General features: G+C 44.6%; 1 protein-coding gene across 1 annotated transcript in view; it reads right to left on the bottom strand.

The window, feature by feature from the left end:
• The window catches only part of LOC138643194 (potassium channel subfamily K member 1-like), a 55,883-nt gene extending 39,534 nt beyond the window's left edge, over positions 1 to 16,349 (bottom strand). Inside the window, exon 1 of the mRNA XM_069732069.1 lies at positions 15,989 to 16,349. Coding sequence (XP_069588170.1) covers positions 15,989 to 16,349 — 361 coding nt within the window. The remainder of the gene's footprint in view (positions 1 to 15,988) is intronic.
• Between the last annotated feature and the right edge of the window lie 324 nt (positions 16,350 to 16,673).

The following is a 16,673-nucleotide window of genomic DNA, read 5'->3' on the forward strand; positions in this document are numbered from 1 at the left end:
ACCGTTCACTGTGCCCCATACATAGCTGTGCTGTGCCATATACGGTGCTCTGCACCGTTCACTGTGCCCCATAGCTGTGCTGTGCCATATACGGTGCTCTGCACCGTTCACTGTGCCCCATAGCTGTGCTGTGCCATATACGGTGATCTGCACCGTTCACTGTGCCCCATAGCTGTGCTGTGCCATATACGGTGCTCTGCACCGTTAGCTGTGCTGTGCCATAGCTGTGCTGTGCCATATACGGTGCTCTGCACCGTTCACTGTGCCCCATAGCTGTGCTGTGCCATATACGGTGCTCTGCACCGTTCACTGTGCCCCATAGCTGTGCTGTGCCATATACGGTGCTCTGCACCGTTCACTGTGCCCCATACATAGCTGTGCTGTGCCATATACGGTGCTCTGCACCGTTCACTGTGCCCCATAGCTGTGCTGTGCCATATACGGTGCTCTGCACCGTTCACTGTGCCCCATAGCTGTGCTGTGCCATATACGGTGCTCTGCACCGTTCACTGTGCCCCATACATAGCTGTGCTGTGCCATATACGGTGCTCTGCACCGTTCACTGTGCCCCATAGCTGTGCTGTGCCATATACGGTGCTCTGCACCGTTCACTGTGCCCCATAGCTGTGCTGTGCCATATACGGTGCTCTGCACCGTTCACTGTGCCCCATAGCTGTGCTGTGCCATATACGGTGCTCTGCACCGTTCACTGTACCCCATAGCTGTGCTGTGCCATATACGGTGCTCTGCACCGTTCACTGTGCCCCATAGATGTTCCACATAAATTTGTGCCGCCGCTGCCGCAATAAAGAAAAAAAAACACATACTCACCTCCCTTGATTGCAGCTCCCGGCGTCTCGTTCCGGCGCCTCCATCTTCCCGGCGTCTCTGCTCTGACTGATCAGGCAGAGGGCGCCGCGCACACTGTATGCGTCATCGCGCCCTTTGCCTGAACAGTCAGAGAGCAGAGACGCCGGGAAGATGGAGGCGCCGGCCGGGAAGATGGATCGGCGCCCGGCGGCTGGAACGAGGACAGGTGAATATAACATACTCACCTAGTCCTGGCGATCCTCGCGCTGTCCCCTCCTGTCTTCGGTGCCGCAGCTTCTTTCTCTATCAGCGGTCACCGGCACCGCTGATTAGAGAAATGAATAAGCGGCTCCGCCCCTATGGGAGGTGGAGCCGCTTATTCATTTCTGTAATGAGCGGTCCCACGTGACTGCTGAAGAGAGGAAGAAACTGCAGCGCCGAAGCCCGTGGGACGGCAGGGACAGCGCGAGGATCGCTGGGACTAGGTAAGTATACCTCAGCGCCCTCACCCCCTCACCCGCCGACCCCACCGCTACCGTGACTCGAGTATAAGCCGAGGGGGGCACTTTCAGCCCAAAAATTTGGGCTGAAAATCTCGGCTTATACTCGAGTATATACGGTATTTATTATACAGAGTTTTTGCCCTTGTAATGTGCCTAATAGAATTAAGAACCTACCCTCATCATCTGAAAGAGAACTCGTAATCTGTATTGGAAAATTGTTTTTGAGGAGTATTGCTACTCCTTTTGTCTTGTTTGGGCCTGATGATGTAAATACACGGGAATACTTTTGGTCAAAGTACCTTGGACATGATGAGGTGGAGAAATGCGTTTCCTGAAGACAAAGAATATCAGGATTTTGTTTTTTATAGTCCAGGAAGGCTTTTTTACGCTTGATGGGGGAATTAAACCCCCTCACATTGTGGGATAGGACCCTACACATAAATGGATTGGGTTAGTGTTGCATATGATAGCTTACCCCTAAGTTTTCCCCCGACCCCACACATCTTCCGATATCGATCCACGTGGAGTCCATGTAAAGAGGTAAAGCATCCGGAGCAGAGATCTACGATCCTATACAACGTAAATACAAGAGAGGGGGAGGGAAAGAAGACGAGACAGGACAACACAAAACATACAGATATATGCAAGTGGGCTGGAAGCCCACACAACTTGGCGAACTGGTGACCCATATTATGTGGGAAAAACCAGACTTCACCAAAACTGGGCAACATGTAAAACACCCCAACAATCCCAACCCCTTCATATTGCTGCAGGTCACGAGTTCCCATATTAAGGCATTAACCCCTTCCCGACCTTTGACGCCACGTAGGCGTCATGAAAGTCGGTGCCAATCCGACCCATGACGCCTATGCGGCGTCATGGAAAGATCGCGTCCCTGCAGACCGGGTGAAAGGGTTAACTCCCATTTCACCCGATCTGCAGGGACAGGGGGAGTGGTAGTTTAGCCCAGGGGGGGTGGCTTCACCCCCTCGTGGCTACGATCGCTCTGATTGGCTGTTGAAAGTGAAACTGCCAATCAGAGCGATTTGTAATATTTCACCCATTATAACGGGTGAAATATTACAATCCAGCCATGGCCGATGCTGTAATATCATCGGCCATGGCTGGAAATACTAGTGTGCCCCCACCCCACCCCTCCGATCGCCCCCCCACCCCCCCGATCTGGCCGGTACACTGCTCCGGCTCCCCTCCGTCCAGTGCTCCGCTCCCCCCCGTGCTCGTGTCCGCTCCCCCCGTGCTCGTGTCCGCTCCCCCCGTGCTCCAATCACCCCCCCTGCACTCCGATCCACCCCCCCGTGCTCCGTTCCACCCCCCCGTGCTCCGTTCCAGCCCCCCCGTGCTCCGTTCCACGCCCCCCGCGCTCCGATTCCCCCACCCGTGCTCCGATCCCCCCCCCCCGTGGTCCCCCCCACCCTATCATACTTACCGATCCAGCCGTGGTCCCGTCCGTCTTCTCCCGGGCGCCGCCATCTTCCAAAATGGCGGGCGCATGCGCAGTGCGCCCGCCGAATCTGCCGGCCGGCAGATTTGTTCCAAAGTGCATTTTGATCACTGAGATATAATCTATCTCAGTGATCAAAATAAAAAAAATAATAAATGACCCCCCCCCTTTGTCACCCCCATAGGTAGGGACAATAAAAAAATAAAGAAATTTTTTTTTTTCCACTAATGTTAGAATAGGGTTAGGGTTAGGGTTAGGGGTAGGGTTAGGGTTAGGGTTAGGGGTAGGGTTAGGGGTAGGGTTAGGGCTAGGGTTAGGGCTAGGGTTAGGGTTAGGGTTAGGGTTAGGAATGTGCACACGTATTCTGGTCCTCTGCGGATTTTTCCGCTGCGGATTTATGGCGGATTTACCGCGTTTTTTTCTGCGCATTTCACTGCGGTTTTACAATTGCGATTTTCTATTGGAGCAGTTGTAAAACCGCTGCGGAATCCGCACAAAGAAGTGACATGCTGTGGAATGTAAACCGCTGCGTTTCCGTGCAGTTTTTCCGCAGCATGTGTACAGCGATTTTTGTTTCCCATAGGTTTACATTGAACTGTACACTCATGGGAAACTGCTGCGGATCCGCAGCGTTTTCCGCAGCGTGTGCACATACCTTTAGAATTAGGCTATGTGCACACGGTGCTGATTTGGCTGCGGATTCGCAGCAGTGTTCCATCAGGTTTACAGTACCATGTAAACATATGAAAAACCAAATCCGCTGTGCCCATGGTGCGGAAAATACCGCGCGGGAACGCTGCGTTGTATTTTCCGCAGCATGTCAATTCTTTGTGCGGATTCCGCAGCGTTTTACACCTGTTCCTCAATAGGAATCCGCAGGTGAAATCCGCACAAAAAACACTGGAAATCCGCGGAAAATCCGCAGGTAAAACACAGTGCCTTTTACCCGCAGATTTTTCAAAAATGGTGCGGAAATATCTCACACGAATCCGCAACGTGGGCACATAGCCTTAGGGTTAGGGTTGGAATTAGGGTTGTGGTTAGGGTTAGGGGTGTGTTGGGGTTAGGGTTGTGATTAGGATTATGGCTACAGTTGGGATTAGGGTTAGGGGTGTGGGGGGGTTAGTGTTGGAGGTAGAATTGAGGGGTTACCACTGTTTAGGCACATCAGGGGTCTCCAAACGCAACATGGCGCCACCATTGATTCCAGCCAATCTCGTATTCAAAAAGTCAAATGGTGCTCCCTCACTTCCGAGCCCTGACGTGTGCCCAAACAGTGGCTTACCCCCACATATGGGGTACCAGCATACTCAGGACAAACTGCGCAACAATTACTGGGGTCCAATTTCTCCTGTTACCCTTGTGAATCTAAAAAAATGCTTGCTAAAACATAATTTTTGAGGAAAGAAAAATGATTTTTTATTTTCACGGCTCTGCGTTGTAAACGTCTGTGAAGCACTTGGGGGTTCAAAGTGCTCACCACATATCTAGATAAGTTCCTTGGGGGGTCTAGTTTCTAAAATGGGGTCACTTGTGGGGGGTTTCTACTGTTTAGGCACACCAGGGGCTCTGCAAACGCAACGTGACACCCGCAGACCATTCCATCAAAGTCTGCATTTCAAAAGTCACTACTTCCCTTCTGAGCCCCGACGTGTGCCCAAACAGTGGTTTATCCCCACTCATGGGGTATCAGCGTACTCAGGAGAAACTGGACAACAACTTTTGGGGTCCAATTTCTCCTGTAACCCTTGGGAAAATAAAAAATTCTGGGCTAAATAATTATTTTTGAGGAAAGAAAACGTATTTATTATTTTCACGGCTCTGCATTATAAACTTCTATGAAGCACTTGGGGGTTCAAAGTGCTCACCACACATCTAGATAAGTTCCTTTCAGGGTCTAGTTTCCAAAATGGGGTCACTTGTGGGGGGTTTCTACTGTTTAGGCACATCAGGGGCTCTGCAAACGCAACGTGACGCCCGCAGAGCATTCCATCAAAGTCTGCATTTCAAAACGTCACTACTTCAATTCCAAGCCCCGGCATGTGCCCAAACAGTAGTTTACCCCCACATATGGGGTATCACCGTACTCAGGAGAAACTGGACAACAAATATTGGGGTCAAATTTCTCCTGTTACCCTTGGGAAAATAAAAAATTCTGGGCTAAATAATTATTTTTGAGGAAAGAAAACGTATTTATTATTTTCACGGCTCTGCATTATAAACTTCTATGAAGCACTTGGGGGTTCAAAGTGCTCACCACACATCTAGATAAGTTCCTTTCAGGGTCTAGTTTCCAAAATGGGGTCACTTGTGGGGGGTTTCTACTGTTTAGGCACATCAGGGGCTCTGCAAACGCAACGTGACGCCCGCAGAGCATTCCATCAAAGTCTGCATTTCAAAACGTCACTACTTCAATTCCAAGCCCCGGCATGTGCCCAAACAGTAGTTTACCCCCACATATGGGGTATCACCGTACTCAGGAGAAACTGGACAACAAATATTGGGGTCAAATTTCTCCTGTTACCCTTGGGAAAATAAAAAATTCTGGGCTAAATAATTATTTTTGAGGAAAGAAAACGTATTTATTATTTTCACGGCTCTGCATTATAAACTTCTATGAAGCACTTGGGGGTTCAAAGTGCTCACCACACATCTAGATAAGTTCCTTTCAGGGTCTAGTTTCCAAAATGGGGTCACTTGTGGGGGGTTTCTACTGTTTAGGCACATCAGGGGCTCTGCAAACGCAACGTGACGCCCGCAGAGCATTCCATCAAAGTCTGCATTTCAAAACGTCACTACTTCAATTCCAAGCCCCGGCATGTGCCCAAACAGTAGTTTACCCCCACATATGGGGTATCACCGTACTCAGGAGAAACTGGACAACAAATATTGGGGTCAAATTTCTCCTGTTACCCTTGGGAAAATAAAAAATTGCAGGCTAAAAGATCATTTTTGAGAAAATAATTTTTTTTTTTATTTTCATGGCTCTGCGTTATAAACTTCTGTGAAGCACTTGGGGGTTCAAAGTCCTCACCACACATCTAGATTAGTTCCTTTGGGGGTCTAGTTTCTAAAATGGTGTCATTTCTGGGGGATCTCCAATGTTTAGGCACACAGGGGCTCTCCAAACGTGACATGGTGTCCGCTAATGATTGGAGCTAATTTTCCATTTAAAAAGCCAAATGGCGTGCCATCCCTTCCGAGCCCTGCCGTGCGCCCAAACAGTGGTTTACCCCCACATATGGGGTATCAGCGTACTCAGGACAAACTGGACAACAATATTTGGGGTCCAATTTCTCCTATTATCCTTGGCAAAATAGGAAATTCCAGGCTAAAAAATCATTTTTGAGGAAAGAAAAATTATTTTTTATTTTCATGGCTCTGCGTTATAAACTTCTGTGAAGCACCTGGGGGTTTAAAGTGCTCAATATGCATCTAGATAAGTTCCCTGGGGGGTCTAGTTTCCAAAATGGGGTCACTTGTGCGGGAGCTCCAATGTTTAGGCACACAGGGGCTCTCCAAACGCGACATGGTGTCCGCTAACAATTGGAGCTAATTTTCCATTCAAAAAGTCAAATGGCGCGCCTTCTCTTCCGAGCCCTGCCGAGTGCCCAAACAGTGGTTTACCCCCACATATGAGGTATTGGCGTACTCGGGAGAAATTGCCCAACAAATTTTATGATCCATTTTATCCTACTGCCCATGTGAAAATGAAAAAATTGAGGCGAAAAGAATTTTTTTGTGAAAAAAAATTACTTTTTCATTTTTACAGATCAATTTCTGAAGCACCTGAGGGTTTAAAGTGCTCACTAGGCATCTAAATTAGTTCCTTGGGGGGTCTAGTTTCCAAAATGGGGTCACTTGTGGGGGAGCGCCAATGTTTAGGCACACAGGAGCTATCCAAACGCGACATGGTGTCCGCTAACGATGGAAATAATTTTTCATTCAAAAAGTCAAATGGCGCTCCTTCCCTTCCGAGCCTTACCATGTGCCCAAACAGTGGTTTACCTCCACATGTGAGGTATTGGTGTACTCAGTAGAAATTGCCCAACACATTTTAGGATCCATTTTATCCTGTTGCCCATGTGAAAATGAAAAAATTGAGGCTAAAAGAATTTTTTTGTGAAAAAAAAGTACTTTTTCATTTTTACGGATCAATTTGTGAAGCACCTGGGGGTTCAAAGTGCTCACTATGCATCTAGATAAGTTCCTTGGGGCGTCTAGTTTCCAAAATGGGGTCACTTGTGGGGGAGCTCCAATTTTTAGGCACACGGGGGCTCTCCAAACGTGACATGGTGTCCGCTAAAGAGTGGAGCCAATTTTTGATTCAAAAAGTCAAATGGCGCTCCTTCCCTTCCAAGCCCTGCCGTGCGCCAAAACAGTGGTTTACCCCCACATATGAGGTATCAGCGTACTCAGAACAAATTGGACAACAACTTTCGTGGTTCAGTTTCTCCTTTTACCATTGGGAAAATAAAAAAATTGTTGCTAAAAGATAATTTTTGTGACTAAAAAGTTAAATGTTCATTTTTTCCTTCCATGTTGCTTCTGCTGCTGTGAAGCACCTGAAGGGTTAATAAACTTCTTGAATGTGGTTTTGAGTACCTTGAGGGGTGCAGTTTTTAGAATGGTGTCACTTTTGGGTATTTTCAGCCAAATAGACCCCTCAAACTGACTTCAAATGTGAGGTGGTCCCTAAAAAAAATGGTTTTGTAAATTTCGTTGTAAATATGACAAATCGCTGGTCGAATTTTAACCCTTATAACTTCCTAACAAAAAAAAATTTTGTTTCCAAAATTGTGCTGATGTAAAGTAAACATGTGGGAAATGTTATTTATTAACTATTTTGTGTCACATATCTCTCTGGTTTAACAGAATAAAAATTCAAAATGTGAAAATTGCGAAATTTTCAAAATTTTCGCCAAATTTCCGTGTTTATCACAAATAAATGCAGAATTTATTGACCTAAATTTACCACTAACATGAAGCCCAATATGTCACGAAAAAACAATCTCAGAACCGCTAGGATCCGTTGAAGCGTTCCTGAGTTATTACCTCATAAAGGGACACTGGTCAGAATTGCAAAAAACGGCAAGGTCTTTAAGGTCAAAATAGGCTGGGTCTTGAAGGGGTTAATATAACTTCGAAAAATTATTGGGCCTCGTGAAAAGATTTACGCCGACTTCCCATATCAGATTGTATTGTGGACAGGTGAAAATAATAAATATAAAAAATAATAAAAAAAATAAATAAAATAAAAGTGTAAAATAATAAAGTAAAAAAAAAAATAAAAATAAAAAATTAAAGGGGGGGGAGAGGGGAGGGTGAGGATAGGGAGAGGGGAAAGGAGGGGAGGGGAAGGGGAAAAGAGGGGGGGGGGGAAGAGTGGGAGGGGAGATGGGGATGTGAATGAATTCCTTGGGAGAAAGTGAAATCCTCCAACTCCATCCAGGCAACCAAGACCACCCTTTCATGGGTGATAATCCACTCTCATAGGTGTTGAGCGTAAAGAGAAGCAAAGTTAGATAAAGTTAAATTAGACCGCCACACTGTTAATGATCTTTCAAGTGATGTTCGCACGCTGGCTTCTTGTCACTCTTGGGACCTCTTTCCACTCCCTAGTTGGTCTGGGTTTCCTCTGAGGCAGTGGTTGTAGATCATCTGGTATCCTGATGCCCATCTGTTCGATCATGCGTTTTCCCTCCGCAAGAGACCGACATGTGAAGTGCTTGTTGTCATGGGAGAAAGACAGAGCGAATGGGAAGCCCCATCTATACTTTATTTTAGCAGCTTGCAATGCTGCAGTGAGTGGTCTAAACTCCCTGCGCCTGTTCAGGGTGGCGGGAGCAATGTCAGCATATAGGCGGACTGAGCCTGGAACACCTGGAAGATTTGGGAGGTCCCGTGCTGCTGTTAAAATGAGGTCTCTGGTCTCTTCGTAGTGTAGCTTCAGGATTACATCCCTTGGGACATTATCAGACCTCGGTTTGCCCAGCGCTCTGTGTATCCTAGTGATGTGTAGCGTGGCCTGGTCTGCCTGTGGAAGAAGGGCAGTGAATAGGGCAGATGCAGTCTCTTTCAGTGTCACTACTGATTCAGGGAGACCCCTTATACGGAGGTTACTTCTCCGTGATCGATTTTCATAGTCCTCACATGTAATTTCCAGCTCATGTATGCGCTCCATTTGCTGTTTTATTTGCTCCTGGTCTTCCTCAAGCGCCTCTGCCACCGTGTCCATTTTATCCTCTAATGAGGAGGTGCGCTGCAGTATCTCCTGCATTTGTGCTGTGACTGATTTCATGGCTATGGCTAGTTCCTGCCTAAATGTCTCCTGGAGGGTTTTAATAAGTGCTGCTGTGGGCACTACAGCATCCTCCTGCGCCAGCCTCTCCTCGCCATCTCCCGCAGCGTCCTGCTGCACGGCGAGGGGATTAGTAACATCCGAAGCCGGGGCCGCGGTGGCCATTTTGGAGCTGCTAGGATCGGTCAGAAGATCTGCTATCGAGCGGCTAACCGGCTGAGTGGGGGCTCCTTTCTTCAGCATGGTGGTGCGCCGGTGCCCAGGACAGGTGAGAAGACCCCCGGTGCCTTTTTATGGCCGTCGGCATGCTAATAGGGGTGGTTATGGGCTCAAGGGGGAGCGGAGCTCAGTGCCGCCAAACCGCCGTCATCGAGATTCGCGCATGCACCTCTGGGGTGCCTAATTTTATATTCATTATCCCCTTCTTGGGGTGCCTGGCATGATAGGTGTCTTCAGAGGGAGCCAGAGGGGGGAGCCCGCTGTGTCCCACCACTCCGGGCACTGTACCGGCCTTCCCATCGCTGCAGGGGTTCCTGGGGATATTCCTGTGTGCCCTGAGCAGCGCTGCGGTGCGGCCGGGACTATAGATCCAAAAAAAAAACATTTTAGAATAATGTTTGGCCTTGTATTTTTCTTCCATTTTTGATGTAAAAAAGGATGTTCTACGGATGGAAAAAAATGGACATGCAGAACAGCATATGGTAGAAAAATTGTCTCTTATTTGCTTGTCTGAACTCGGCCTTAGCCATACCTGCTTTTCTAGACACTTTACAAAAGTGTCCAAAACCATTAAAGTGGTCCTCCACTCTCAAATTGAGCAGTGACTATGCTTTTGCTATCTGGTGCCCTCCCATTTACTTCCTCCTGCCTCTTCCACTGAGACCGGCATTCCATTCCTCCTACATCCAAGATGGCAGTTCCATTACCATGGGAAGCACAGTGGTAAGTGTAAATCACGCCTCAACAGCACAGGAAAGGCAAAGTTCAACCTTACCATTACAGCTGCCAACTTGGTTGTATGAGGACCGGAATACCAGTCTCAGTAGAGGAGGCAGCGTGAGGCAAATGGATAGGATGACTAAATGTTAAGTGTCCAAGCGAGGTAGTCTTGGGTGGGTTGCTACTTCCACTCGCTGTGGCACTCTACAGACAATACGTGTCCCCGTCCCGATGTGTTGCTGTTGCGGTGGTGCATCACACTTACTTCTCCATTGGCTCCAGGTTTTCCTCTCCTGGAAGCTTGGCACCAATAAATCCAGAGGACACCGGTTTTACAAAAAACAAATTAAACTTTTACTGAACAATTGGCAGTCTTTACAAACAGGCATGTAGGATAAGGCCCAATGAGTTGTCGTCTTTCCCACAGGTTCTGGACAGAACTACAGCTCTGGTTCTCCGTATAGGTAGAGTGTTCCTCTTGCCATATTCACAAGCACTAGGAAATGTTCTCTACCCCTAGCAGTGCAGCTGGATTGCAACACCTTCCACCTCAGAGTCTGAGTACATCTTTCCCTGTAGCATCACAGGCCGAGTGCGCCCAAAGCCCCCGACGTCCATCTCGAGGTTACCCCAGCTCAGTAGATGAAATCACATGGAAGGGTATTTTTGGCAATCCACTGCCCCGAGTATTAGGTCCATGTTGTCCATAGCAGCCCAATGTGTGAGACTGCTACTGTCACTTCCTAAACTTGGCACCAACTCTCAGTTCCTCTTTCCTAAACTGGGCCGAACATTATGGTTAACCCTCAATCAGATAAGCAACCAATTGTATGCAAAATATACTTTGTCTAGCACTGTTGACAAAACAAATCCTCCCAAGAAATTAGTGCAAAAAGACGGTATAAAATTAATTATTTTATTGAAAATTAGATAAAGTAAAAATATATATCAGTTATAAAAATTAGTCAATATCACAGCTGATGGAAGCACATGCAATAATAAGTATAAAAGGTATAAGAACATATAACTAATGTATAAATATAATACTGCCAGGCGATGCAAAAATATATATAAAAGACTATAAGTATCAAACACAAAGCCCTCAAGAACATATATATAGTGAAAATATAAAATATAAAACGTACGTAGGGAATAAGGAGCATTCAGGTATGAGTAACTGTACTTATTTGTGACTTTATTTTCTGCTAGGTGCTTGCAGTCTTACTACATTGAGCACTTCAACACTTTATATAGCCCCTAGGAGTACCGTATATAGATGGTCTCTTTATTGTAACAAGTAACAGTGATTGTGTTACATTTTATATATCTCCAGCAGTATATAACACTTTCAGAGTGTCTTGTATAGGTTGCCCTTCAATGGAACAGCTTTTAGCACTTTTGCACCTTAGCATTTTTTTGCGGTTTTCCTAGATTTTGCAACATTGCACATATTATTGCACTTTATGTAAAAAAAAACTTTTTTTCATATATATCTTTTTCATATATTTATTTTTCCATTTTTGTGGCACCTTAATTGAATTTTCTGGATATATTTATTTGTATTATTGTTATATGTGTATTTTATTTGCACAGCACTTATGCACTTTGTTCTATATACATTGTTTGGTAATAATAATTTTGTGCTGCTGTGTAGATATATATGTATATATTAAAATATTTTATATTTTCACTATATATATGTTCTTGAGGGCTTTGTGTTTGCTACTTATAGTCTTTTATATATATTTTTGAGTGTCTGGCAAAAAACGCAAAAAATCCGCAAAAACAAAAAACGCGCAAAAAATGCATGCAGAATTCCTGCGGAAAACCTCAGGTTTATCTCTGCATGCATTCCGGACGTGTGCACATACCCTTAGTATGAATTCTGCATGCGTTTTTAGCGTTTTTTTGCCAGACACTCCAAATGCCATAATATAATGGGAAATCCGCAAAAATAATGAACATGATGCTTCTTTTTCCCGGAATGCGTTTTTTTTGCGGAAAAAAAACGCATCATGTGCACAAAAATTGCGGAATGCATTCTAAATGATAGGATGCATATGCATGCGTTTTTATAGCGTTTTTATCACGAAAAAACGCAAAAAATCCGAACGTGTGCACATACCCTTAGCAAAAGGAAATGCATATAAAATACATTTAACCCCTTCAGACCATCAGCTCCACCACATACACAATATACTTATCAATTTTCAATGCTAGGATGGAGGATCACTTTAAGGCCGGGGTGGTCACACTTAACGTATGAAAAAAAAAAAAAAAAAAATCGGTCCGAGTCTCCCTGCCGAGAGTCGCACGAGTGTCATGCAAGTATAATCCGATTTTTCATTCCTAGCATCCGATTTACATCCGAGTGCAGTGCAATTTTAACATGAGCTTTTACATACAGCAGTTCTCTGTCATTTACACATCATTTTCAAAGGAAATATTCATCATAACACACACACACATTAGAAATATATGAGAAGAAAAGTCTTCATTTATCAAAAGGGTCTACAGGTCCTTCTCAAAAAATTAGCATATAGTGTTAAATTTCATTATTTACCATAATGTAATGATTACAATTAAACTTTCATATATTATAGATTCATTATCCACCAACTGAAATTTGTCAGGTCTTTTATTGTTTTAATACTGATGATTTTGGCATACAACTCCTGATAACCCAAAAAACCTGTCTCAATAAATTAGCATATCAAGAAAAGGTTCTCTAAACGACCTATTACCCTAATCTTCTGAATCAACTAATTAACTCTAAACACATGCAAAAGATACCTGAGGCTTTTATAAACTCCCTGCCTGGTTCATTACTCAAAACCCCCATCATGGGTAAGACTAGCGACCTGACAGATGTCAAGAAGGCCATCATTGACACCCTCAAGCAAGAGGGTAAGACCCAGAAAGAAATTTCTCAACAAATAGGCTGTTCCCAGAGTGCTGTATCAAGGCACCTCAATGGTAAGTCTGTTGGAAGGAAACAATGTGGCAGAAAACGGTGTACAACGAGAAGAGGAGACCGGACCCTGAGGAAGATTGTGGAGAAGGACCGATTCCAGACCTTGGGGAACCTGAGGAAGCAGTGGACTGAGTCTGGTGTGGAAACATCCAGAGCCACCGTGCACAGGCGTGTGCAGGAAATGGGCTACAGGTGCCGCATTCCCCAGGTAAAGCCACTTTTGAGCTACAGAGAAGCAGCACTGGACTGTTGCTAAGTGGTCCCAAGTACTTTTTTCTGATGAAAGCAAATTTTGCTTGTCATTCGGAAATCAAGGTGCCAGAGTCTGGAGGAAGACTGGGGAGAAGGAAATGCCAAAATGCCTGAAGTCCAGTGTCAAGTACCCACAGTCAGTGATGGTGTGGGGTGCCATGTCAGCTGCTGGTGTTGGTCCACTGTGTTTCATCAAGGGCAGGGTCAATGCAGCTAGCTATCAGGAGATTTTGGAGCACTTCATGCTTCCATCGGCTGAAATGCTTTATGGAGATGAAGATTTCATTTTTCAGCACGACCTGGCACCTGCTCACAGTGCCAAAACCACTGGTAAATGGTTTACTGACCATGGTATTACTGTGCTCAATTGGCCTGCCAACTCTCCTGACCTGAACCCCATAGAGAATCTGTGGGATATTGTGAAGAGAAAGTTGAGAGACGCAAGACCCAACACTCTGGATGAGCTTAAGGCCGCTATTGAAGCATCCTGGGCCTCCATAACATCTCAGCAGTGTCACAGGCTGATTGCCTCCATGCCACGCCGCATTGAAGCAGTCATTTCTGCCAAAGGATTCCCGACCAAGTATTGAGTGCATAACTGAACATTATTATTTGTTGGTTTTTTTGTTTGTTATTAAAAAACACTTTTATTTGATTGGATGGGTGAAATATGCTAATTTATTGAGACAGGTTTTTTGGGTTATCAGGAGTTGTATGCCAAAATCATCAGTATTAAAACAATAAAAGACCTGACAAATTTCAGTTGGTGGATAATGAATCTATAATATATGAAAGTTTAATTGTAATCATTACATTATGGTAAATAATGAAATTTAACACTATATGCTAATTTTTTGAGAAGGACCTGTATAAAGAAAACTCTTTGTTGCCCATAGCAACAAGTCCCGCTTGCATCCTCGTGAGGTTCGAACTCTGACCCAAATGTCGGATGTGTGAAACCAGTATAAGGCCACATTCCCACATAGAATAAAACTGTGGATATGACTTTATGAACATTCGGCGACTATGCGTCCATAGACGTTGTTGAACAGAGCTCTTTTTTGGTGTGTTTTTGCTCTGTAGGCTTCTATAGAGAGCTGAAAACTAAATAGTTGCACCTAAGTGCAAGATAAAAGTTTTTTCTTTAAAACTGAAAAACAAAAAAACTGCTTCCACTCTGAACTAAAACGCGCATCAATTAAAAAATAAATAAAAAAGCAGCAAAAACACAACCAGAGAAGATTCTTATTGCATATTAAGAAGCAGCAGAGGCGGCTGAGATCACACACAGCGAGATACGACCGAGTCTCGCAGGTTAAAACCAAGCTCTGGCATCAGCACTCCAGAGCGGAGCGTGCGGCCGCATAGCTATACACGGAACCGCACGCTCCGCTCCGGAGTGCCGGTGCCAGAGCTTGGTTTTAACCTGCGAGACTCGGTCGTATCTTGCTGTAGTGTTACTCCGGCCTTAGGCTGTGCGCGCACAGGTGGATTCTGCCTTAAAAAAAAAAAGAAATGCCCAGCAATGTGAAAACTTGGTGACTGTGCGGGCATCTAAACGGTGCTGTGTGCACATAGCCTTAGACCTATTTGTGGTTAGGTCTCAGGCACACAGCAAAGCCCTGTGCAGGGCAGTGCCTGAAGTCCAGTCGTCGCTGCTTGGCACATCAGGGGTATGGCCACCGCTTAGCATTATATATAGGGATGAATGGACCCGTGGAAGTTTGGGTCCTGGTACACGAAGGCCATTGAAAACAATTGACACCAAACTTTGGAACTAGAAAAAAAAAAATCTCCCGGAAATCCAAACATTGAACGGACTTCCAGGAGAAGTCAGTGTTTGGCGATTAGCTGCGGACACCAAATGTCCGGTACAAACCCCATACTTTTAAGTTCAGGATCGCTCATCTCTTGTCATATGGAATTTACGTGTATATCGATATCTCCGTACATACAATGGAGTATGGCATGAAACTGGGCAGCCTCATGGAGAGATTTCAGCAACCTCTAAGGCAGCCCTATTAAAAGTCCATGTAAAATAATGCTTGTGACATTCACAAATGTAACAGATCTGATTAACGTTTCAACAACATCTGGAAAAAAAGATTTTACAGTAAAAAAAACTTAGCCTAAGGTTCCAGTGGAAAAGTAAACCACTTCCTAATAAGGCTTTTGCACTCACAACATTTTTTTCAGGCATTTTTTTTGGTGTAGAGCCAGGTAAATGCCTGAAAATGCACCCAGAAAACATCCAAAAGAATGAACATAATTTCTATATAAAAAAAAACCAACTTGCTGTTAAAACATTCAGGTTTTTGAGTGTCTATTAACCCATTTGGGCTTCAAAAAACGCCAAGTGGTTTAAAGAAGTGACCTGACCACTCTTCCAGCATTTCCCCTATGAAGCTACTCCATACTATTATTATAAAAGTCAATGAGAGGGCTATAAACAAGACTAGGTGTCTTTTTGAGCGTTTTGCAAGTGTTTTATTCAATACTTAATAGTTTTTAAAGAAAAACATCTACTATAAAATGCTTAACGGGAAAGAAAAAAAAAATATATAAATATTTTATTTATTTTTTTTAAAACAGAAAATGGCAACGAAAAACGTAGACAAAAGCGCTTCAGGATGAAACAAACGCCGGTGTTTCCTAAAGCAGTTTCCACCAGAAAAACCCCTTAGTTTTTGCCAACCTGATAAAACATTGTGTGAACATACCCCAAATGTTATGATCTAGTTACCTACCTATAGTGGCAAGTGTAGTACCTGTGAAGAACAGTGAAGATACAAAATCCCACTTGACTCCATATCCAGATGAATTCTGCAGAACCGACATGCCAAAACTCTTGACCAACAATACTTTCCTGAGGAAGTCATCTAGAAGCTCCTCAGATAAACATGGGTGATACTTCAGGAACTCATTCCACAGTTTTTCCACCTTATTCCTCAGCTGGTCCTCATAGGGTTGTTCCAGGGTGGAGAAAACAAAGGCTCCGATGACTAAGTACAAGACATAACTGAGCAAGAGAATGAGAAAGAAGAAAGGTCGGTGGCTCACAACAATACTACTTGTATGGAGCTGCTCAGAATGGACCTGGTTGATCATGTTGGGTCAATCAACCTGAACTATTCAGAAAGAACCTGGCTTGAGGTGGAACTCAGGTCACAGATTGCTCCACATAGCAATTAACTAGCTCCAAACTACAATAAGACCTGGCCTGGATCATTGATTGGGATATGTTGAAAATTCAAATTAGAAATTAATGAACTGCACCAATTCTGGATCTAAATACTCATGTTTGTAGTTATTGGACTGTTGCTAGTAGACATGAAGACAGATCATATGGAACTACAAGTTTAAGCATGTTTTAACTATATATGCAGTAGTTCCCAAATTAGTAGAAAATTGGGGCACTCTAACCATGTTTAA

Source organism: Ranitomeya imitator, chromosome 1 (assembly GCF_032444005.1).
Source record: "Ranitomeya imitator isolate aRanImi1 chromosome 1, aRanImi1.pri, whole genome shotgun sequence".
In the NCBI taxonomy this organism is placed as follows: domain Eukaryota; kingdom Metazoa; phylum Chordata; class Amphibia; order Anura; family Dendrobatidae; genus Ranitomeya; species Ranitomeya imitator.